The 23,483-nt window shown below is 57.9% G+C and overlaps 2 protein-coding genes across 2 annotated transcripts; both read right to left on the reverse strand.

The window, feature by feature from the left end:
• Positions 1 to 22: 22 nt before the first annotated feature.
• Positions 23 to 7,167, reverse strand: ASB10 (ankyrin repeat and SOCS box containing 10). The gene is made up of 5 exons (XM_061198190.1): positions 6,897 to 7,167; positions 5,833 to 6,100; positions 2,815 to 3,334; positions 470 to 583; positions 23 to 208 (listed from the first exon to the last, which is right to left on the reverse strand). The coding sequence occupies exons 1-5, from the start codon at positions 7,165 to 7,167 to the stop codon at positions 23 to 25; spliced, it is 1,359 nt and encodes a 452-aa protein (XP_061054173.1).
• A 1,910-nt stretch (positions 7,168 to 9,077) lies between these two features.
• On the reverse strand, positions 9,078 to 23,329 carry IQCA1L (IQ motif containing with AAA domain 1 like). Its single transcript, XM_061198191.1, is given in 19 exon segments — positions 9,078 to 9,185; positions 9,757 to 9,995; positions 10,362 to 10,539; positions 10,811 to 10,897; positions 11,352 to 11,551; positions 12,220 to 12,327; positions 12,483 to 12,565; positions 13,177 to 13,235; positions 13,329 to 13,412; positions 14,128 to 14,234; positions 14,630 to 14,705; positions 15,856 to 15,984; positions 16,420 to 16,504; positions 17,054 to 17,259; positions 18,671 to 18,742; positions 20,835 to 21,023; positions 21,322 to 21,438; positions 22,347 to 22,662; positions 23,319 to 23,329. Coding segments are annotated over 19 exon segments (2,454 nt in total).
• Positions 23,330 to 23,483: the final 154 nt, after the last annotated feature.

Consider the following 23,483-nt stretch of genomic DNA (forward strand, 5'->3'; position numbering starts at 1 on the left):
GTCCACAGAGCCCAGGGCTCACCTAGTAGAGCACATCCTCGAAATCCAGCTGCAGGTAGCGGAGCAGGCGGGCTGGCAGGGGCAGGCGGGGCAGGGCGTGGGGCAGGCAGGCCGCCAGGTGAGCACGGAGGGCACAGCGGCTCAGATGCTGCAGCGATCTGGGCTGCCTCGCCAAGGCCAAGAGGGAGGAGTAGAAATGGTGGTACTTCTGGGGACAGAACGAGGGTCTCAGAAGGAGTCTTGGACAAGTGGCACCTACTTCTCCTAAAGAGGGAAGGCTGGTGGCCAGTGGGTGTCTCCAGGAGCCTCTTAGAAGTAGGGAGTGTTTCGGGTGTTCACAATGTGAGTTTTCTTTTTCCGAGTAACTTCTGTGGGGCAGAGTGGGGGGACCCACAGGGCTTCCCTTTAGGCGGTGGAAGTCTCTTGGGGCAGGCTGAATGAGTGTGTGTTCAGGGTCCTAGAATCTGACCTGCAGAGTTTCAGGAGGCACCAGGCCCACGGCCTCCTCAGGAAGCTGCATGATACTGTAGGTGTTCATCAGGACCTCAATGGTCCGCGGGGACGTGCACCAGCGCTCCAGCACCTGCAGGGATCAGAGATGCGTCAGTGCTCTAGGGGTTACCACACACTGCTGGTACCCTGTCCGTCCACGCAGGATGACCAGACAGCCAAGGAACAGCTCTTGTGGGTTGAACTGAGTCCTCCAAACGGTATGTTGACGTCCTAATCCCAGTACCTATAAACGTGACCTACTTAGAAATAGGGTCTTTGCAGATGTAATCAAGTTAAAAATGAGGTCATTGGGGTGAGTCCTAATCCAATATGCCTGCTGTCTTTATAAGAGAAAACAGACACACAGACACACAGGGAGAATGTCATGTGATGACACAGGCAGAGATCGGAGTGATGCATCTACAAGCAAGCCAAGGATTGTGGGCAACCACCCGAAATTAGGTGATAGGCCTGGGACAGGTTCTCCTTCAGAGCCTCTGGAAGGAGCCAACCCTACCTACACTTGGATTTCAAATTTCCAGCTTCCAGAACGGAAAGGGAACACACTTCTATTGTTTTAAGCCACCCAGTTTGTGGTACTTTGTTATGGCCACGACAGGAAACCAGCACAACAGCTAGCATTTCTATTGTGCATAATTTATGCCAGATATTTTCTTAGCACTTCACGTGTGTTGACTCTTAATCCTCGTCCCTACAAGGTATGGACTATTGTTATCCCCATTTTACAGACATGGGAAGCTGAGGCACAGAGAAGTTAAGTAACTTGCCCAAGTTGTAGTTCCAGCAATCCAAGCCTGGAGGTGTGGCCATAGAGGCCTCCTTGCAGGGAGGGGTTCCTCACTGGAGGACAGGCACCCCAGCCAAGCCTGGAGCAGCTGCAGGTTGTGGAAGATGAATGCCGAGTTTTTGATCGCTTGGGATGTCGTGGAGCCCAGATGAAGGGACGAATGGGGCACTTCGCTGTGCCTGCGTGTCCCCAAGGCAGTGTGGACAGAACAGGGCTGGAGGGACAGGCAGTGGGGTCCCAGGAAATCCGTTTGCTGCTCTGCCTCCTTCTCCCACCCCTTCCCCGAAGGGGAAATCATTAGCTGTCAGAACCACTGTCAGATTACAGGGAATTGCTCGTCTCCTAATTATCTGGTGTTAATAGGAGATTAATTAGTGTTAATTGTTGATTTTCTTGTATTTTCCCAAAGGGGAGACCAATCTGCCGAACTCTCGGGCTGTTTAACTATTTGGTCTTGCTTAGGAATCTAGACAGATGCGTCTAGGTTTATGAGTGAAGGGGAGAGGCAGGGACAGCAGGGGAGCATCCAGGACCCCGCGGGGCTGGATGGTTCAAGCCCGGGGGAGGGGCGGGGAACCTGCATGCAGCCTGCTGCCCTATACCCATCCTGATCCAGCTCCTTGGAGAACGAGGGTCCCCACCCCAGGTCCAGCATCCTCTGTGATATTATATAGCCCCTCCAGACACGGCACAGCATGGATAGTGTCCCCTGCCAGTGCCTTGGTAGCACAGGTCTGCAAGCTGAACCCACCTCGGGGGATATCAATGTAAAATAAGACATAGATTGGAAATTGACAGTGAAAGGTGTTTTTCTTTGGTGCCAGGATAGCAGCTGCTGGTCTCGGTGGTGTATGTTCTGCTAAGCTCTTGGAAACAAGGACCATGTCCATCTGCAGATGGTCAGGAGGCCTCGAACCTCATGACCCAGGCTTATCACTCTGCCCTGGGCGAGTGTCTCCTGTGCCTGGGGTGTCTCATGTTCAGGGTCCCACTGCCAGGGGGAGCTTCCTAAACGTTTCTTTCATCAGCTCTCTCCCCTGATGAAGAAACGACTCCCTGCCACCCGCATCAGTCCTGGCTCCTTCTGTCTTTTCAGATCCTTTATAATCTGGCCCCAGTGCCCTCAGTCTGCCTTCATCACACATACATGCGAACACATACGCACATACGAACACGTGTATATGCACACGCACACAGTGTATATACGTGTGCGCACGCACACACGCATACAGCCCTCCCGCTGGTGTGCTGTTTGCCCCCTGTTGGGCTTTGCTTACTTGATGAATGAGAGCCAAAGTCCTGACCTATGTGCCCAAGTTTGGTGCTGCAGCCAGAGCAAGCTGGAGCACAGGTCTGGGTCTCCCCATGCCCTCGCTCTCGTGGCCCCCGCTCTCGTGGCCCCCGCTCTCGTGGCCCCCGCTCTCGTGGCCCCCGCTCTCGTGGCCCCCGCTCTCGTGGCCCCCGCTCTCGTGGCCCCCGCTCTCGTGGCCCTCCCCCTGGCCCTAGCCCCGTACCTTGGGGAGAGCCCCAGGCCACACGCGGACGGCACCGTGGTTGAGCAGCGCCCGCACCGTGCGCTCTGGGCTCTGGGCCAGGGCTGCAGCCGGGCCCTGCAGCGCGTAGTGCAGGGCCATGTGTCCCCCGTAGTCCATGGCGTTGACGCTGCTGCCGCAGGACAGGAGCAGCTCCACGACGTCCGCATGGCCTCGGCGACAGGCCAGGTGCAGGGGCCGCCGCCTGTCCTGATCGGCAGCATCGGCGTCGGCCCCGGCCGAGAGCAGCAAGTGGCACAGCTGGAGGCAGTGGGTGGTGGTGGCCTCGGCATCAGCGGGGGACGTGCAGCGGGCGTCACAGGCGGCCAGCAGCGGGGTGCAGCCTTCGGCATCGCGGGCATTGGAACATGCTCCCCGTCTGAGAAGTAGGTCTGCCAGCTCCACGTGGCCCAGCCGGGCGGCCACATGCAAAGGGGTCTCCTCCTCCTCTTCGGACCGACCATCCACTTTTGCTCCAAACCTCAGGAGCAGCTCTGCACACCTAGTAAGGGCGAGACGGCCGAGGGGAGGAAAATGGGGTGCAAACCTTCACCCCTGCGTTCCTGCCGGTCTGAGCACAGCAAACCTGGGGGGGACCCTTGGGTGGCTCCTGGTGCTGTCTGCTCCTCACCTTCCAACCTGCCTGGCACTAGGCATCCAGCAACATTCTGCAGCATCTTTAGTGCCCTCTCTCAAGCCAGGGCTCTGCCTGCTGGAACTGGAGGAGGAGGAGGGGGGAAGGGGACCCAGCAGCGAGCACAAATGGAAATTGGGGCAGTGGCAGAAAGAACAAAACCAAAATCGGCCAGCCGGATTTGCTCCGGGGTGGTCCTCTCAGAAGACTGTGTATGCCTGCCAAGATGTGTGCCCTGAAATGCAAGGCTAAGGGAACTTAGCGTCTTTGAGTGACACTTTCCTCATCTATAGAATGGGGCTAATTGCTAATACGTAGACCGAAGAGGCTGCTGTGAGCGGCATATAAGACAATGCCGGAAAAGCTGTCAGCATAAGAGTTCATAATGGCCGCGCTGGGTGGGGGGAGTGAGTGGCATAGATGGTGGTGGGTCATGGGGGCTCATTATATTATCCTGTCCACCTTTCTATATGTTTGAAATTCTCCAAAATAATTTTAAAAATACACTTGCTTATTCAAAAAAGGAAGGAATGATTGTCACCAAGTGTGATCTCAGGGAGCCTGGGCTGAAACACGGCCAGAACGAAAAACGTGGGATTGCACTGAATCGTCCAATTCAGTGACCACCAGCTACGTGTGGCCACCGAGCCCTTGCAGGATGGCTAGTCCTGATGGAGACATGCTGTGAGTGCAAAATACACACCAATTTTGAAGACTTGGTACAAAAAGAGAATGTAAAGTATCTCATGTGTTCTTTTTATACTGGTTCCATGTTGACATGATGACATTTTGGGTACATTGTGCTAAATAAAATATATTATTAAAATTAATTTCACTTGATTCACAGATATTTATACACCCATGTTCATAGCAGCATTATTCACGATAGCCAAAACATGGGAACACTCGAAATGTCCATCAATAGAGGAATGGATAAATAAAATGTGATCTATACCATGGAATATCATTCAGCCTTTAAAAGGGAAGGAAATTCTGTAACGTGCTACAGCCTGGATGAACCTGAGGACATTATGCTAAATGGAATAAGCCAGTCACAACAGGGCAAATACTGTATGATTCCACTCATAAGAGGTGCTGAAAGCAGTCCAATTCATAGAGTCAGAAAGTAGATGGTAGTTGCCAGGGGCTGGGGGGGGGGGGGAGTGATTGTTCAAAGGATACAGAATTTCAGTTTGGCGAGATTAAAAAGGTTCAGGAGTTGGATGGTGGGGATGGTTGCACAACAGTGCGAATGTACTTAGTGCCACTGAACTGTACACTGAGTAACGGTTAAGACGGTAAATGTTACGTTACGTGTAATTTACCACGATTTAAAAATGAATTTCACCTCTTTCTTTTTCATGCCTTGATAGGACTACTAGAAAATTTAAAATTACATATGTGGCTCATGGTATATTTGTATTGGACCACGCTGATGTAGAACACATCTTCAACGATAACACGAGGAAGTCAGTAGAATCCTCTGAGGGCCGATGAGGTTAACAGGAGGGAGAAGGTCCACAAAAGGGGGACCCAAGGATCAAAACTCTGGTGCCATTCAGGGGCAAGATGTGAAATTTGGCAGGTGTGTAGTCAGTAGAGAGAAGGCCTCTGTCGTATATACAGTTAGTTCATAGATTTGCCAAGGCTCCCTTTGCCGGGATTCCAGATTCATCAAAAAATTATGAGGGCTCATTCTCCAAGGTCCCCTACACATAGGGCACAATTATTTGGGTCACTGTAAAGGAATATCCTCTACAGTAAATAATACATTATTACATTTGGGTATAGCCATTGGTTTCTTGTGAGTCTGGTTAGCTGGGCTCAGTCCCCGAGCCCATTTATCTGAGGGTGCCTGCCAATATGGAAATGCCAGACCTGCCAAGCTGAGAACCAGCCCCTGTCCTCAAGGACCACCACAGGCCCTAACTGGGGGCCTGCTATCCTCGACAGCCTATCTGGATCACTGGACAGTCAGTTCCCTGAGGGCAGAATCGTGCCTTATTTACTGTTGTACTTCGCACAGTGCCTGGGACATAAGCTCAGAAAAATGAAAACTTTACACCACTTCCCCATAAAGGAGCCACAACTTCCCCCGCGCCAGCCACGCAGCCGGGCCCTGCTACAGCCCTCCTCCGGCCCTGGGGAAGCAGAAGCTGGTGCGAGTACAGGCCATTCCAAAGCCCACCAGGCCAGTGGTAGGATGGCCTGGGGGGAAATGGCATCCTGACTCCCACCTGAGCCCCAGCTCCTCCATCCCAGCTCACCAGGCCTGCCAGCCCTCGACACGCTCCCTCGTCCTCCCTGCGGTCGTCTCTTTGCCTCCCCTACGAGTGGAATGGGGGTTGAGGCGAGGGGTCACTCACTCAAGGCTGCCGGCCTCCCCGCAGAGGTGCAAGGGGCGCTTCCCATCCTGGTCAGGGATGTTGGGGTCGGCTCCTGCCACCAGCAGCATGTGGACGCAGGCAGCGTGGCCTGCAGCACAGGCCTCGTGCAGGGCGGTGCGGCCCCCAGGGGCGCTGTCTGGCCTCGCCCGCCGCCTCAGCAGCAGCCGCAGAATTTCCGTGTGGCCCCGGCTGGCCGCCACGTGCAGTGGGGTGGTCAGCTCCTCTTTGTACGTCAGCGACCAGATTCCTAGGGAGAGACGGGACCTGGGCCTCAGACCCTGGAGGGAGGCAAGGAGCTGCCAGGCAACGGGGGAGGTGGGCAGGGCCCGGGAAGAGGGAGCCCAGAGCTCCTTCCCCAGGCTTCCCTCTCCCGCTCAGACCCCCCAGTGTCCCTGGCCCGTACTCAGAGCACAGATGTTGAAGCGGAAATCCCTCCATCGCTCTGGGTCGCTGGTATCAAAGACGGAATCCGGAGCCAGGCCAGTGCTGGAGTCGGCGAGGATGCAGGAGACAGAGCCCACATCCCCGGCCAGCACTGCCTGCCAGAAGGCCAAGGCGGGTCCCGAGGCCTTGCGGGTGAGGATGGGTCCCGGGCCTGACTCCGGGCGCTCTGCGGACCCTCCGCTGGGCTTCTCCACCAGCCTGGCACAGAGGGCATGTCGGTCACCCGGGGGCTCGCCCGGCTCCCTGCACTCTTCTGGGGACCAGCTCATGAGGGCAGCGTGGGAGCGTGGGGGAAGGGGGCTCAGGGAGGAGAGGCAGGGGCCAAAGGCAGAGAGGAGGAGAGGAGGAGGGGACAGGAGCAGATGCAAGGAGAGTGTCTCCGTGTCCCTGAGCCGAGCCTGACCTGGCCACTGGGTTCAGCAGGAGCTATTCTGGGCTCCGCATGACTTCTCTCCCGGGCCAAGATTTAGGCAAGCCTCAGGGTGGGAGAGAAACAGCCCGGGACCTCTCCTTGGCCTCAAGCACTTGGTACCTCTGCGCCTGGTGCGGCCCGCCCAGGCCCCCGGCCCTCAGCCCCGTGTCCCCCGGCCGCCCCTCACCCCTCTGGTGGCAGCTCCAGCGAGGCTCGGCAGCCCGGCTCTCCAGCAGCAAGTCGGCTGTGCTGTGCGGGGGGAACAGCTCCTGCAGCCGCGCCAGGTCTCCAGTGTACAGGGCGTTCTGCAGCGCCATGTCCCGGCACAGCAGCGGCGAGGGCTGAGGGGGCTCCCAGGCTGGGCAGGACTGGGGCCCCCAGACCCGGCAGGCTGAGGCCGAGCGGAGGCACCGCAGACGGTGTCCCCAGTGGGGAGGGGAGCTCCTTCTCCCTGGCATGGCCAGTTTCAGGGAGAGAGAGCCCGAGGGGCAGGACGCAGGGCAATGCCGCTGGCGGACTGGGTGGGCAGGTGCTGGGCCCAAGCCAGGCGCAGGTCCGCTGTGGGACGGACAGGGAGCACGCAGAGGCCACGCCATAAATAGCCCTTGAAGAGCCCGGACATCCTAGCCGCCAGCCGCAGGGAAGGAGGCTTCAGGCTGGGGCTGCGAATTAGGGTGGAGCCCTCCAACCCTGAGCTTCACCCCAGAGCTGCATGCAGCAGGGTTGAAGGGACCACCCGGACCTGGTGTCCAATCCACAATTTCAGGGATAAAGGAAAACGGAGCCCAGAGGAGGGGAGGGCTTCGGCCAAGGTGTGACACCTTGTTGCAGGGGTGGGGGTGGGGATGGGGGATGGGGCTTTCAAACTGCCCTTTTCTCCCTCGTTCTCATCTATCCTGTGCTTCACCACGCTGGCCTCCAGCGGCCGGGGCTCTGATCCCAGAGGGAGGGCGCATGGGTACCTGATAATTTCTCCTGCCTTCCCAAATGTCACCAATTAGCCCCGCACCTTCCCACTTCCAAATGCAAGGGAGGGGGACAGCAGGGACGAATGGCAGAGAACACCCCACTCTGTGAGGGATCCCCTCCAGGGGTTCTCTGGAAGACGGGCTTCTGTGCAGGGGAAAGAGGGCTTGGCCTACAGGCAGCCCACCTTGGTGCTGACCCCCCATCTCCCTGGGTGACCCCAGGGTCTCCCATGGCATCGCTACCTGGAGAGTGAGAAGGAGGAAGTGGCTCTGCCCATTCGGGCACCTTAGGATGATGAGACTACTTCCACTTGGGGAGATGAAAAGGGGAAAGGGGAGAAAGGACATTCAAAACCCAGCCCTTGGGGACCACTGTCCAGCACAGGGCCTTCTTGCACCAACCCAGCGGTCTCCCCTCACCTGGCTCTCATGACACGTAGAACATGCTTTGACCTCTATTCACACACTCCTTACCTGGCTTCTTCGGAGAGAACCCTGGGGCTCCCAGCCCTCGGTGGCATGGTTGTCCCCTGCTCCCCGAGTTCCCCGACTCCAGCTCCCACAACAAGGGGAGCCCGCGGGTGGACTTCCACCAGGGGCAGGAGGCTGTGACCCCTGCAGCCCCCCGCGGCTCAGAGCAAGCAGTGCAGAGCTTGGGCAGGTGGGTGGGGGAGGGGTGGTGTCCAGAGGAAAGCGGTGGGGCATTCGCAGAGAAGGCACTGGATCTACCCGCAGCCCTTGCTCTGGCCACAAATGCCTGCCTTTCCCTACAGCCTTTTTCCCTAGAACCTTCTCTCCCCACCTCACCCCACCCAACCGCTGCCCAAGAGCCCTCACCTCCCCGACTTCCCAGACGCTCTTGTAGAAATAACCAAACCCTAGAGTAGAAGGGACCTTGTAGAGTAGCTGATCCAACCTCTCCTCACTCCGCAGGCAAGGAAACTGAGGCCCAGAGACAGGAAAGTACCGTGCGAGACCACAGGAGGTTCGTGCCAAGTGGGGCTAGAACCAGGGTCCGCTGGCCCCCAGACTCTGGCTTTTTTCTTTTTCCATACTTACTATAGACCTTCTCTCTCCCCTCTCTCCTCTTTCCCTTTCTCTTTCTTTTCTTGTTTTTCTCCCTGAAATACCTCGAGGAGGATGAGAGCTGGGGAGACAGGACAGGAGAATGACAGGAGGTGAAGACCCAGGTGGGGTCTGGATGGGAGGTCGGGAGAGGGGGGTTGCGAGGCGGAGGCTGGGCGCGGGCAGGGGCACGGAGCCAGGGACGGGAAGCACGGAGATGGACAAAGACAGCAGGTGCCCGCGCCGTTCGGCCGTTTATACCTCTGCCCCTGGCCCCTTCGCCTGGGGGATCCCACCCCGTCCCATCGCTAATCTCAGGCACCCCAGCCTCAGCATCACTTCCTTTTCCTCTTCTCCTTTGCCAGCCTGGCTTCCTCGGTGGCGTCTTGGTCCTTGATAAGTTTCATCCTCTTCTTGCCCAGCGGGGTCTTGAAGTACCAGTCCTGGTTTGGAGGCAGAGGAGGAAAGGTAAGTGCACTGGGTCTGACCCTCAGCTCTGCTTCCTGGCCCTGCCCTTCCCTCTTGACGGGTCTGTGTCCTCAGCTCTCCTCTGGGGTCCTTGCATCCTGCTAGAGTCGTGGTTTCCCTTGCTCTTCCCCAAATACTCTAGGCCACCGTGCCAGCCATTGTCAGGGGCGAGCCCTCCTCCCCTGCCCTGCAGCCCTCTCTCCTGTGCTTCCACGGCCATCCCTGGGGGTGGGAACGGATTCAGAGGTGGAGGATGTGAGTAGCTGCTGGTGCAGGAACCAACCAAGGGCTCCCAATATGCAGGTGCCCCTCTCAGACCCCCCCCCACCCCCAAGTCAAGGAAACCCGGTGAGACGGCCCTGCCCACATGTTCTTCTCTTGATTCTTCTTCCCTTCCCAGCTGAGCTCCATGGGGAACGGAGGGAGGGGTCCAAAGTGGGCTGTGGGCCTGGGGCTTCAGAGGACCGACTCCTTAACTGGTGCCGGCCCTCAGCCCTCCTCCCCGCCTACCCCTCCCCCCCACCCCATCCCCACCCAAAGCCCCACCTTCAGGGACTCCTCCCCCTCCCTGTACACTGGGTCCAGCTTCGCCAGGTGCCCCAGGAACTCTGAGACCACCAGGAGCCGCTTGGACAATTGCAGGAGCCGCCGTTCCGTCAGTACTGCTTGGATGGCCTGGAGAATGCAGCCAGGTGTGTAGCCATCGGACACCTTGGCCAGGGCACTGATGTCCAGGCTCTGGATCACCTGGATCCCCTGGGACTCTATCATATGCTTCCAGAGCACTGTGGGCGTGGGGGGAGGACACAGGGCAGGGAGAGGCAGTGGGCGCTTCTGTCTGTATCTGGAAAGAGCTTGTGCTTCTGGAGGGCGGCCCTACGTCCAACCGCGCCTCTCTTCCCAGGAAGGTAAGGATCAGCCTCCCCACTTAACCTGGGAAAGTGAGACTCCAAGGACTTAAGTGGCCTGCCCGTGTCTACAGAACCAGGCCAGGACCCAGACCGCTGGGCTGCTTATCTAGTGACACTTCCAGAACACCTGGCTGTGGAGGTGAGGACTCAGAGCAGTGGGGATGGGAAGAAGCGGGGAGCCTTGGCAGGGGTGGTCCCTCGACCCCTTCTCTGGCCTGTCCCCAAGCCCCAGGGCCTCACCATAGCGAGAAGCGTAATCGGGCCGCGGCAGGAGGAGGATCCGCTCGTAGGTGCGGCACAGCCCCTTCATCTCAGCCACCTGCGGCCAGTCAGTGGTCCCCATCAGCACCACGCGGTCTCCAGGATTCAGCAGTCGCAGGGCCTTGGTGAGGTCCTTCTTTATTCGCTTGGGGCCCATCTGCTCTGGGGAAGGAGGGGAGGTGGGGGGGGACACAGTGACATTATACGGGCTTCTAATTCACAGAGCATGTGCCCACGCTCCGCCTCACATGGACCCTGGGGGGGCAGACGGTAGGGGCTGTCAGTCCTGCTTTAAGGATAAGGAAATAAGGCAGCAGGAGGACAGGGGACTTGTCCAAGACCTCACGGCAGGTGAGGTTTGGAGTGACGTGAACAAGCCCACACTCGCCTGTCCTGCCCACGGGCTCTGCCCAGCCTCCCTCACTCACCTCCTTGTCTTCTTTTGGGACTCGCTTATAGAAATTCTTCTCCGCATTCCCAATCCAGATCACAGAGGGCTGTAGGTACCGAGCCACCTGGACAGGTCAGAGAATAGAAACCTGACATTAGCTGTCCCTGGGGAAGGGTCACCTCCCCATCTGGTCCAACCCAGGGTCAGGGCCAGCCTCAGGCAATGGCGGACCTCGGAGCTCCAGCCTCGCTTCCCACATCCTGCGAACCCCACCCCTCAGCCCCTTGTACACCCATCACTCCATCACAGCAGAGTCCCTGCCCTCGCCGGGCTGGTTGGGGGGGCGGGCTACGTGTGCAGCCTTACCTCTGCCATGAGAAGAAACTACTCTTCTCCCCACTTCCCCTCACCTCCCCCATCCCTGGGGCTTCAGGAATCCATGAGTTCCCAGCAGGGATTGGTAGGGAGACCTCACCAGCTCCTGAAACTACACCAGCCGGGCAGCTGGGTGACCTCCTGAGCCCACCCTGCTCTGTTGTCACAGTCTGAGAACTAGAAATGCCATCGGGGACCCAGACCTTAAAGACGATATGCACCAACGTCTGCACCCCGGTCTTGCCGGGATATTTGTCCTGCAGGTTGCCAGGTGACAGGTCGAAAAGGTTGGCACCGCTTTCCGTGCACAAGGCCTTGACCAGCATCTTCTTCCCCATGCCGGAGGGGCCCACCAGGAGGATGGAGCGGATGAGGGGGGCCGTGGAGTGTATGTCTGGGGAGCCTGAGAGAGGGAACAGGGGCCGGCAGGGGGCTGGCAGGGGGTCAGGGGTGGAGACGTCGTGTCAGGTGAGGCCAAAGGCCCCAGGCTGGGCAGGACGAGCTCCTGGCCCTGGCGGCACTGCTTTCGCAAGGGTCTGGGCAACGCCCCAGGCGTGCCCTCTGTGGGGGGCGCCCTGGAGGAAGTCCAGCGGTGTAGCAATCATGATTCCAAGAGCTACACGCGGTGTCAGGAGAAAGCCCTCCGCCTCCTCCCAATGTCCCTTCTGCTTCCTGTACCATCTGTTTCCACTCCTGGATTTTGAAGGGATGGAATTAAAGGGCACGTGACAAACCACTTCAGAAAGATCCGGCCTCTGGTGTTTATAGGGGGTGGGGGGCTGGTCTTCGGGGAATGGGACCGACTATGGGACGTCACTTGGGATTGAGCGAGGGGCTAGAAATGTGGCTCCTCAGCAGGTCGAGGGCCCACATGACTTCTGGGACAGCCCAGTCGGGGTGTGACCTCCAGCGGGGCCCGGGGAAGGCAGGGGGAGTCCGACATGAGTTCATGGCACTGGGATTAGGAAGCCCAGGCTGGACACGCCTGCCTCGGCCACCCTACCCTGCACCCAGGCTCCCCGAGAGCCACCTGCCCGGCACTGGCTCTTGCCTCTCCCCAGGGCCTCTCACCAAGCCGCAGAACCCCATACAAGGCCACGTTCTGTCGTATGTCAAACAGGGAAGGCATAGGCAGCTTGTTTGCCAAATTCAGAGTCGATCCAAGACAGAGGCAGTCACCTGGGGGACAGGTGGCCCGCTGGTGAGTGGCACCCACTGGGGCAGGGCACGCGAGGAGAAGGGTCACTGGGGAGGTGGCAGTCGGCTGCAGGGAAGGCCATGGCCAGGGGCACCATTCCTTAACCTCGGGAGCAGGCGCTGGGGAGGGGTCTCACCAACATAGTCTTTCAAAGCCACTGTCTTGCACTTCTTTAGAAGACCAAAGATGATGAGCTCTTCAAACAGGGAGTCCACAGACCTGGCAGAGGATGGCGCAGGGGGTGCCCCGAGGAAGGGGGAAAGGGACACAGAGATGGGTTGGGGCGGTGCTGTAGGCATGAGGAGAGGGGGTAGGGAGCCCTCCTGTCCAAAGTCCTGTAGTCAGCCAGCATCCAAAGGCCCGACACCGGCCCACCGGCCCAGAAGGCAGTTTGCCCCAGGTGGGTGCTCTGGGGGTTGAGCGGGGTGGAGAAGGACCAGAGCCCTCTGAGACCCTCCCTCTAAAAACCCAGTGTGGGTGACACATGGCCCTCTTCCTAGAAACCACATTTAAGATGTACATGCTCCTGGGAGGGATGGCCATTAAAGCAGCCAGCACCAATGGGCTTGCATCACCAGAGAAGTGAGTAGAAAGTGGCCTCTGGTAAGTTTTGCATCATCACTTTCAAAGCACTTTCTTGTGCTTCTATTTTATCCTCACAGCTATCCCGTGAGTTTGGTAGGGTAGGTACTTGGTTAATGAGGACAGGGAATCAGAGAGGTTAAGTGACTTTCCCCAGGTCACACAGCAACAGAACCAGGACCAGAAGTCAGATCTGTCCTGGGCCAGGGCTCGCTCCACCACCCTTGGTGAAGTGCAGGGTCTGCTACCTGTCTGGGGTCAGATCTTTTTCTTTCTTCCTCTTCTCAGGTTTCTTGCCCATCTTTTTCTGGTTGAAAGCAAACACAGAGGCAATTGCCTTCTCTTCCTTGCCTCCCTGGCATGTGCCCTTCCTTGTCCCACCCCTGGCCCCGCATCTTGCCTTCGGAGGCTTCAAAGGTCTCCCCTCCTCCCTGTCCACGGCCAGCCGCAGGTTCTTCAGCTCCTGACGCATCAGCTCATCTACCTGGGGGGACAGCAGGGGGTGTGATGGAGCGACCAGGGGTTGGGGAGGACAGGTGGGAGGGTGAGGACTGAGTCGGGGTGGAGGGGCGCCTCAGGGAAGAGCCAGACAAGCCCAGTGAAGGCAGCGGGGCAGGGGGGTCGTTCTTTTGGGACCCTCAGCCCCTGCATCCCAACTCTCATCTACATCCTGCTCACGCTTGAGCCTTGCTCTCAACTGGCATCAGTGTGGGCAGAAGCCCCCAGGATGCAGTCGGTCAGCTTTCAGTTCAAGCCCCAGATCCACTCTTTAAAGTCTGTGTGACCTTGAGCAATTTCATGACCTCTCAGCCTCAGCTTTCTCATATATAATGTCAGGAAAAGCATGGGGCCTGCCTCACGCGTTGTTGGAAAGATCGTGTGAGTGAATGCTTCCAAGGTGCGCGGCACAGGGCTGGCACGTCTCAGGGAGCCCTTTAAGTGTTGGTGGGTGTGACCCTGGGCTCAGAGCCCCTCCCATTCCCTCACATCAGGGTTGCATCCACACCCCAGGGAGAAAGGGTGACCAAGGAGAGGCAGAGGAGGATGGGGACCGAGATGGACCAGACGGAGCCCGGACTGCGCAGGGCAGGCAGTGCATAGAGGGTGCTGCAGCGGATGGCGGGCGGGAGGCGGGTGGTGGTGTTTGAGGACAGGGCGGACGGAGCCTGAAGTGGCTGGAGGCCCGCAGGGACGCTCACCTGTATCCGGATCTCTTGCTCCACTTCCTTCCTCTTCTCCACCTGGAGGATCTCAGAGTCAAAACTCTGATTGGGATGTAGGCTATCAAACCGGTTCTTCCGCAGATCTGACCGTGGAGAGGTTGGAGTGCAACGGAGTGTCAGGGTTCCAGGTGCACACACGCACTCACACACACATGCACAAATAATCTCACACGTGCGCACACACACGCTGGTCCACCTCTCCTCACCAAGCTGCCTGACACTTCCACCCAGACCACAGACCAAGGCCTGATCCCAAGGCCTGTGGCCGCAGGATTCAGACCCAAACACATAATGCCCCCGACCCGGGGAATCACACCTCACACCCCTCTCCCCTTTGGCCTTCTCCCCTCGGTCTCCACACCCACACTCCGACACTGCCACCTCATGATCACATGGCACAGGTCCACTCTCCCCAGGACCAAGGTCACCCTAAGACCCCACAGGCCTGGTCACTCTTCCCCAGCCCCTCCTCTCTCACTTGTGTACTCCTCGTGTCCCGCATTAATCACAGGGATGGATTTGGAGGGCAGCAATCTCAGCATCGTATCTGCTTCCTAGAACAGAACCATCCTTCGGCTTTTTTTTTTTTTTTTAAAGATTTCTTTTTTTTTTTTTTTTTTTAATTTTTGTTTATGATTTTTGGCTGTGTTAGGTCTTCATTGCTGCGCGGGCTTTCTCTAGTTGCGGCGAGCGGGGGCTACTCTTCGTTTGCGGTGTGCGGGCTTCTCATTGTGGTGGCTTCTCTTGTTGTGGAGCACAGGCTCTAGAGCGCGTGGGCTTCAGTAGATGCGGCACATGGGCTCAGTAGTTGTGGCTCGCGAGCTCTAGAGCGCAGCCTCAGTAGTTGTGGCGAATGGGCTTGGTTGCTCCGCAGCATGTGGGATCTTCCCGGACCAGGGCTCGAACCCGTGTCCCCTGCATGGGCAGGCGGATTCTCAACCACTGTGCCACCAGGGGAGCCCTAAAGATTTCTTTTTTATTTTTTTTTACTAATTAGGAAGGGTGATTAATTTTATTTTTTATTTTTTTATTTATTTTTTTAATTTTATTTATTATTTTTTTAATGGCATTTTGTAATGTAAATAAGCATTTTAATTAATTTATTTATTTATTTTTGACTGTGTTGGGTCTTCCTTTCTGTGCGAGGGCTTTCTCTAGTTGCGGCAAGTGGGGGCCACTCTTCATCGCGGTGCGCGGGCCTCTCACTATCGCGGCCTCTCTTGTTGCGGAGCACAGGCTCCAGACGCGCAGGCTCAGTAGTTGTGGCTCATGGGCCTAGTTGCTCCGCGGCATGTGGGATCTTCCCAGACCAGGGCTTGAACCCGTGTCCCCTGCATTAGCAGGCAGATTCTCAACCACTGCACCACCAGGGAAGCCCTAAAGATTTCTTTTGATGTGGACCATCTGTAAAGTCTTTACTGGGTTTGTACAATATTGCTTCTGTTTTATGTTTTGGGTTTTTTGGCCCCGAGGCATGTGGGATCTTAGCCCTCCGACCAGGGATCGACCCCGCACCCCCTGAATTGGAAGGTGAAGTCTTAACCACTGGACTGCCAGGGAAGTCCCTCATCCTTTGGCTTTGATCCCCTCACCTCTACGCATCACAAACTCTGGCCCTGATTCTCCCAAGACCAGCCTCCCACTGGGAATTCTCTGCGATTCTGTCCCTGCCCACTTGGTCCATGAGCCCAGGCAGTGCCTTACCCCCTTCCTGGTCATTTCTCCCTTCCTTTTCTTCTCCGTTTTCTCTTTTTTCTCCTTTTCTTTCCCCTTACTTTTCTTTTGGTCCTTTTTTTTGCTCTCCTGGACCTGCACCTCCAGTTCCATTTTCACCTGTGACAAACAAGGGAAGATGTTTCAGAGGAGACCACGGGGATTTGATAGGAGCACGAGAACCAAGGGCCTGAGCTATGGGTGGACCCAGGACTCCAAAGGCCCAGCGTCACTGGTGAGATCCAGGCACTGAGAGTCCAGACACTTGACTGGGGTCCAGGAAGAAAGGGGTGCGACTGAGGGAGTGCTCTGCTCAGAGCTGCTGCTCTCCCAGCCCACGGGGGGCGCTGGAGCCACGGTGCTCTCACCAGACATGTTTCCTCTCGCTGGCTAAGGGTGACTTCTCCAGCTTCTTCTGGGTATCCCCTCCTCCCCATGCAATCACACTGGCTACGTACATCTCCTCCACCACGTCTGCCTCTACTGAGGGTGGCCTCTCCCCCTGCCACCCTCAGCTTACGCTCAGCACTCTCTGTAACCTCAGCTCCACGGTACCTGTTCTGGAGTCTTGTCTGCAAAGATCAGGTAGGATCCACCTAAAGACTCATCTGGATAATCAGGGAATCGGCCAGTAAGGGCACTAAATGAACATAAAATGGTTGGAGAGACAGATGGATGGATGGGTGGATAGTTGGATGGACAGATGGATGGATGGATGGATGGGTGGATGGATGGGTGGACGGATGGGTGGAGGAACAGAAGGATAAATGGATTGATGAATGGTTAGATAGATGGGTGGCAGAAAGGGTGGGTGGATGGATGGATAGATGGATAGAGGGAAGGATGGAGAAAGATGAAGGACCAGGGAGATAGAGGGAGAGAGGGAAGGAGTGGATAGTTTCAGAATAGAGAGGGGAGACTAGTCAGGGGGCGTCCCTGGATGCTTTTCCCATCTTATTCTGGCATTTTCTCTGCCATCTGGGGAATGGGAAGTCATGTGTGGAGCCGTTCCTGTAGACTGGGGGCCCCAGGTTTAAACCAAGTGTGTCAGCAGCGTATCGGGGCGTGGGGGGGATGGAGAAGAGAATCCAATCTGGACCAAAGGACAAAACAGAAGTGGGGCTAAACACTGGGGTGAGGAGGGAAAGAAGGGTTCAGGGCTGGGTCAGCTGAGGCTGGAGACACTGACTGGCACTCGATAAACCACTGTCGGATTTGCTCCTTCATCTTCTCTTTCATGTTGGGCCCCTCCATCTCCCTGAGGGCATCGTGGGTCTTCACCACGGCCGACTGGAACTCCTCCTTCTTCTCCGTCTGGAGGAGTCTCCGGACATCCTCCCCGAGGCTGGCCTGGGACGTGATGGCCGAGTGCTCCGCCTGGCTGGACGAGGGGAGCTGGGGACGTGGACGGGGAGACAGAGGGGCTCAGGGGTGGGAGTGGGGAGGCCCGGCCCCCGGCACACAGTCCCGCACAGGCGAGGCCTCGCGTACACACCCACACGGAACAGCGGGCATGCCTGCAGCAGGAGAAATTGTGTTTGGAGCCTGAAACTCGTCTGCGTAAATTACTCTGATAATGAGTTTGCTAGATGCATCCGGGCCGGCCCCCCTGCCCGCTCCCCACAGCACACCCTCCCCTGTGAGCCTCCGGCCCCCCCCCACCCCCCACCCCCACCCGGCAGCCGCTCTCGCAGCCACTTTCCCGCCTCATTGGCTCCCAAATGTATTTTAAATATCACTCTGCGCAGAGACAATTACTGAAAACGCTGAGCTCACACTGTTGATGGGCCCGGGCGGCCGGGCTCATTCCTCACCCACCGCCATGCCATGGCCCCCTGCCCTCGCCCCACCAAGGCCCGAGCCCGGCCTCCCTCTGCCTGCTCTGGCCTCCAGGGGGTCTAGCTCTCCGGCCCCCCAACGAGCTCGGACCTCCACTCCCACGCAGCTGCCGCCCGGGCCCTCCCTCCTTCTAAGCCGCCGCCCGCCCTCCTTGGAGTAGCCATCCCAGCCCTTGTCTCCGATTCCTCTGCCCCCCCAGCCCACTCGCCTCCCCATCAGCCTTTATCCGCCGGGCTTCTGCAGGCTCTGCCCATGGCCAAGCCCCCTCTCAGGCATCAGGACTCTCACGCCTATCATGGCCTTGCTCTCCTAAGTCAGCAGAGACTAGCTGGGGGCAGACCATCACAGAGCAGAGGACAGACGAGGTTCAGGGAGTGGGGTCTGTCCACCCTGCCTGGACACGCACCCCCCTGCCGCCCACACTCCCCGGCGCGCGCATTCACGCTCCCGTCACCGTGTTCAGACTCAGCCGTCCTGCCTGCAGAGCAGAGGAGAAGCGAGTCTGGGGCCCCCAGAGCAAGTGGGGAGCCTGTGGCCCAAAAGAACCCACTCTGGTGTGAAAGGGGTGTGTCCTCATCCCAACTCGGCCTCCCGTGCTTCTCCCCGAGGCTGCAAGAGCCTTGGCGGGGCTCCCACTGGCTTTGCGGCCGCCTCCCGCTGCGGGACCCACCCACTGCAGCCTCTCCTGCCAGCTGGGGGCATGGACCAGGGGTCCAGATGCTCTGGGCTACCATCCCTCGCGCCGCCCCACGTGTGAGTTCCTTCCAAAGGGCTCTAGAGAGGGACGGGCGGAAAGGGATGTGGCCTGGCAGTGGCTTCGTGGTTCTCCCTCAACCAAACCCTGAAGGATCCCTCAACCAGGGACACTGGCCCCAGCCCGGCCCCCCTCCGCTCATGCCCACCCCAGTCCTGAGTGGAGGGGGGTGTGGGCAGGGAGGGGCTGTACAGGGCCGGGGGGGGCACTCACCATGACGATGAACTGCATCTCCGTCCGCCGGTCCTGCTGAGTGCGTTTCCTCTGCTGGTAACCTTTCCACACCTGGGGGGATACACGGGCCCAGACACTCCCCATACTGCATTTCTGCAGAGATGTGGGCGGCAGAGCTCTGGGGAGGGCACCTCCAGAGGACAGCTCACTGGCAACTGCCCCCCTGAGCAGGGATAGCCCAGAGCGGGGTGGGGCCCGTCTGCACCCAAGGTGTCCAGCTCCAAGGCTTTGCTCCCTCAGCACCCCCTGCCCCGGAATTCCCTCCTTCTCACCTCCACCCTCTAACCTGCTGTATCTTTTGAAGCACAAATCAGAGTTCAAGTACCAGCTTCGCCGAGAAGCCCTCCCTAATCTCACTTCTCAGAATCCCCCCCAGCATTTGGAATAAATGCTTGATTCCACCCAGGCACATAGACGTGGGCGCTGTAGGAACTGTGCAGCTCCCCTACATCTTGGACACAAGGAAACTGAGGCCACAGCCGGGACATGGCCTCTCCCAAGTCCAAGGGCCGTTCGGTGCAGAGCCGAGACCAGGGCCAGGTTTCCTGACTCCTCACCCAATGCTCCTCTCCCAGGCTGCCGGCCACTCTCGGACCCGTGGACACCCCAGTGCCATGGAGGTGAAGGGTGGGCGCTGGGCAGAGGGGGGCATGGCCTCGCCCCGGTAGTGTCACTGAGACAACGTCTCGGTGAGCAGGCTCTGCGTCCGGGCCCCTGTCCCGCTTCGTCTTCCTGCTCCTGCGACTAGCACAGGAAAGGCCCCCGATAACTAAGGGCCTCTGACGGGTGTAGTGGGGAACCCAGGGCCTGGAACGCAGTGTTTCCATACCCTTGATGTCTGACAAAAGGGACAAGAGACTTGCTTTGGCTCTCAGGGGGAAGGGAAGCTCTAGCTTTGGGGCTGAACTTCCTTCTCCAAAGGCTTGCTTTAGCGCTTCCTGAGGGCGAGGACCCCCTGCTCATCCGTGAGGCAGACGGACCTGGGTACAGTCACCCAGATGCAGGGGACTCAGGCTGGGGTTCTCTGCATACTGATTTATAACCTAAAAATCTACCTCATTTGGAGAGGATGTGTGTTCTCAGGGCTGTTGTTTGTTAGTTGGTTGGTTTGCTTTTGCATTTTGGGGGGAAAGAGTTCTAAGTTTCCTGTATTGGACTAGGAAACAGATGCTTCTGAGGCACTGGGACTTGAGAGAGAAGATGGGAGAGGAGATTGATTTAAGAGAGAAAGATCCAGCAGCCCTAGGTCAGCAGTCCTGGGCCCTTTCTGCCCTGGAGTTTTCTAGGCAGCCTCCAATCTCGTCAAGCTGGTAACCACTACCACCCAGAGTGAGCCGGCTTAGCAGCACCTTGGGGGGATGCTAGAGGGGCCACGCCCCCGCGCCAGGGCAGACAGCAGGGCTGCCAGGTGACATAGGAGAGTCACGCACGCCCGCCAGGACAGTAAGAAGGCACGGGGAAATCTAGAGACAGAGCTGGATTTTCTGTAGTCAGGTGGGATGGGGTGTGATTAACGTAAAGGGTGACCCCAGGTGGCACAGACCCCAAAGACACGGGGACCTCATCCATTCTCGATTTCGTTCATCATGTTTCCTTTTGCCTCACGAGGCTCAGGATACATTTTAGTGACTCATTTTTAACAGTCTTAAAAGTTTTTGGAATGATCGTCTACTCTGTTCTGCTGCTGTTATTATGGATCTTTCTCCCCTAATTTTTATTTTTGTATTATTATTATTTTTTAATTTTTTTGGCCGCGGTGCAGCTTGTGGAAGTTTAGTTCCCTGACCAGGGATCGAACCTGGGCCTTCGGCAGTGAGAGCGTGGAGTCCTAACCACCGGACTGCCAGGGAATTCCCTTTCTCCCCTAATTTTAATGGTCTTTCTGTTTTGGGGGCTTTTATGGTATCCCACTTCAAGTCCTTTTGGGGATAGAGATGTAGAATAAATAATAAACAAATAATATACATGTTTATTGACTGATGAAGGTCTCTAGCTTAATATCTAGTCGTGGGGCAACAGAATCCAAGCACCTGCATTTCTGTCATCAATTGCTGAGCCAGGCAGGCTTCCTGGAGGAGGCGACTCTACCCTGACCTTCCTCCTGGGTGCGGGGAGGGTGGGATCAGGGGCGGCGAGGGGTTACCTTCTGTATGATGATCGCTGCTTCGTCCTGACTGAAACTGGGCCGCACTTCCTCCCGAATCTTTCGATCTCGCTCCTCCTCTTTCCGAATCTCTCGCATGAAGGTGGCTCAAAGCCTGCCTGGCCTGGCCCGCTCGGCCCTTTGCAGTAGGATTACGGCCTCCGTCCGGGGTAATACTGGAAAGCTCCGGCCAGAGCAGGAGCAAAGGAGGAGGAAATGAGGGAGGGCTTGCATCCAGGCGGGCAGCTGGGAGACCAGCCCCCAAAAGACATCCTGGGGGCATGGTTTTCCCAGAGCATCTAGGTGCACAAGTCCTGTCCCTCTATCTCTACCTTGGTGTTGGAAGGTTACAAGCAGCATAAGAGCAGCCATGAGGAGGCCAGGGATTACCCAGAGAGCTCTCTGAGGTGGGTAAAGGGCAGGGCAGGGCCTCTGTGTCCTGATGGGTGGCAGCTCTGTTCCTGGGGGTTTCTCCCTGACTTACCTCCTCGGAGAACACTGGCTCTAGTCTGGACAGGAGGTCTGCCAGCATATGCCCTCGCTCCCTCAGGACGCTGGACCACTCCAGCTGGAAGTATTTGGGAATTGGAACCTCCAGGTCTGCCTTTGGGGCAACATGGGGGAGGGAGATGAGAATAAAAATCCAGACCATCTGGCCAATCCCTTACCATTTTCAGCTGTACACACAGACACTGAGGCTGTTTTCTTCCACCCTAGAGCTCTGGGGTGGGAAATGTCCAGGCTATGGGCAGATCCCCCCAAGAGTCATCCTCTCTTCCCTCACCCCCACCATGTGGCCAGAGTTGAGTTCTGTAGGATCACGGTGGGTAACGGGCAGTGGTCCCAATCCTGCCTGTGCATCTGAATCAACTGGGAATCTCTTAAAATGCAGGCTCCTAGGCCCTGACCACAGCAGAACAGCAGGGCCTGGAGAATGTTTGTTTTTTCAAGTCCACAGCTGAGTCTGATGCAGCTAGTTGGGGAAACTTGGAGACATGACCTTGGGGCGGACGGGAGGCCAGTGCAGAAGCTCTGTGCTCTGGAACTTGCTGGCGCACACACATCACCTGGGGGTCTTGTGAAAACGCAGGTGCAGAATACTGTAGTGGGTTTGGGGTGCAGCCAGAGGTTCTGCCTTTCCAACAAGCTCCTAGGTGATGCAGGTCCGCCGACCACACTTTGAGGACAAGCCTCTAGGGGACTCTCTTCACCAGTCCCCTGCAGCTGCGTTCATGGGTCCTCCCAGCCAGGCAGAGCCTCCAGCCTGACTCTCCCGCTACCCCCCAACTACTTACATGCACTTCCCATACCCCATCCTCGGATCTGCCCTGCCCTCCTTCCCTTGCAGATGTCCCAATGCCAGGGGTGTCCGCAGGAGGTCAAGGTCACCCCCACCCCCAGCTGGCTGGGACGTGGCTTGCTTCCACAAGGAGTGGGAGGTCAAGGCTAGCCCTCCCCCCGTGTCCCCGCCCCCAGCCGGCGCGGGCATGGTCCTCGCCGCAGCCGGCCCACGGGGGTGAGCTTTAAGTCCTGCAGCACTTGGTCCAGGCAGGGGGTCTCGCACAGGTCCACGCGAACCAGATCGTCTTTGAGCTCCAGCACGCGGCCCGCCACGCCGTCCAGCAGCCGCCGCTTCTGCGGCTGCCCCATCTGGTCATAGAGGGTGTCGAACCGGCGCAGCAGCCCCAGGTAGTACAGGTAGAGCGAGGAGAGCCTGTACCGGAAGGACCGCCGCTCCCGGTGGGGCACGGGTTCCAGCAGGGGCTGCTCTTGGTCCAGCAGCTCTTGCAAGATGAGGTGGGAGGAGTCCCAGAGGCGCTGGTAAGCTCTGGGGAGGAGGTAGCCAGCAAGGGATGCTCTGAGCCCCAGAGGAGGGGGCCCGGCTGGTAGGGGAGGTGGGCTCCACAGAGGCTTCTGAGGACTGTGAACTCGAGGCTCCAGAAGGTGTGACGTTAAGGTTACGCATGGTCCCGGGGTGGAGTTCAGTGAAGTGAGGGGCCCTCGGGGGGGTGAGAGGGTAGTTACAGGGAGCACCCCCTGAGGCTTAGAGAAAGTGAGGGACTGGGGTCCCTGGGGAAGGGAGTCTCCTGATGGATAAGCCAGGAGGATGGAGAATGGGCACGGCCCTTAGGGGCTCCTGCTAAGGAAGAGGCCCGTCGGAGTCCGCAGCTGGTGCCCTCCGGGTGAAGGTGCAGCCCAGGGATGCTGCAACGGTCTAGGGTGGTGGGCGGGAAGGGGGGGTGAGGGATGAGGGTAGGGAAGGGTCCCTTCCCCAGAGCAGAGCCCTGGTTCCGAAATTAATAGTCCAAGGGAAGCCTGACCACAGGCAGGGGCGGGCAGGGTCGCTGTGTGAACGTCTGGGGCCCAGCCGGGACTGGCCCACACAGGGGTCCCTCTCCCCACCAGGCCTTCTCCCCGCCCAGTAGCCCCAGCCTGAGAGCCAGGGAGGCACTTTGTTCTTTGCTCTCCCATCACTTCACTCACCCCTCAGACATGGGGCTCACTCTTCACACTGCCCTTGGTGAGCTGGTCCTGGAATCCAAAGAACTTCTGGGGTTCCACCCGGACTCCACCCCGCAAAGCCAGAATAACCCAGTTTTAAGAGTTCTGTCCCATTGTCCCAAAGTTCTAAGGTTGCGAGGGGAGGGG

The sequence above is a fragment of the Eubalaena glacialis genome, chromosome 8, assembly GCF_028564815.1.
Source record: "Eubalaena glacialis isolate mEubGla1 chromosome 8, mEubGla1.1.hap2.+ XY, whole genome shotgun sequence".
Lineage (NCBI taxonomy): Eukaryota > Metazoa > Chordata > Mammalia > Artiodactyla > Balaenidae > Eubalaena > Eubalaena glacialis.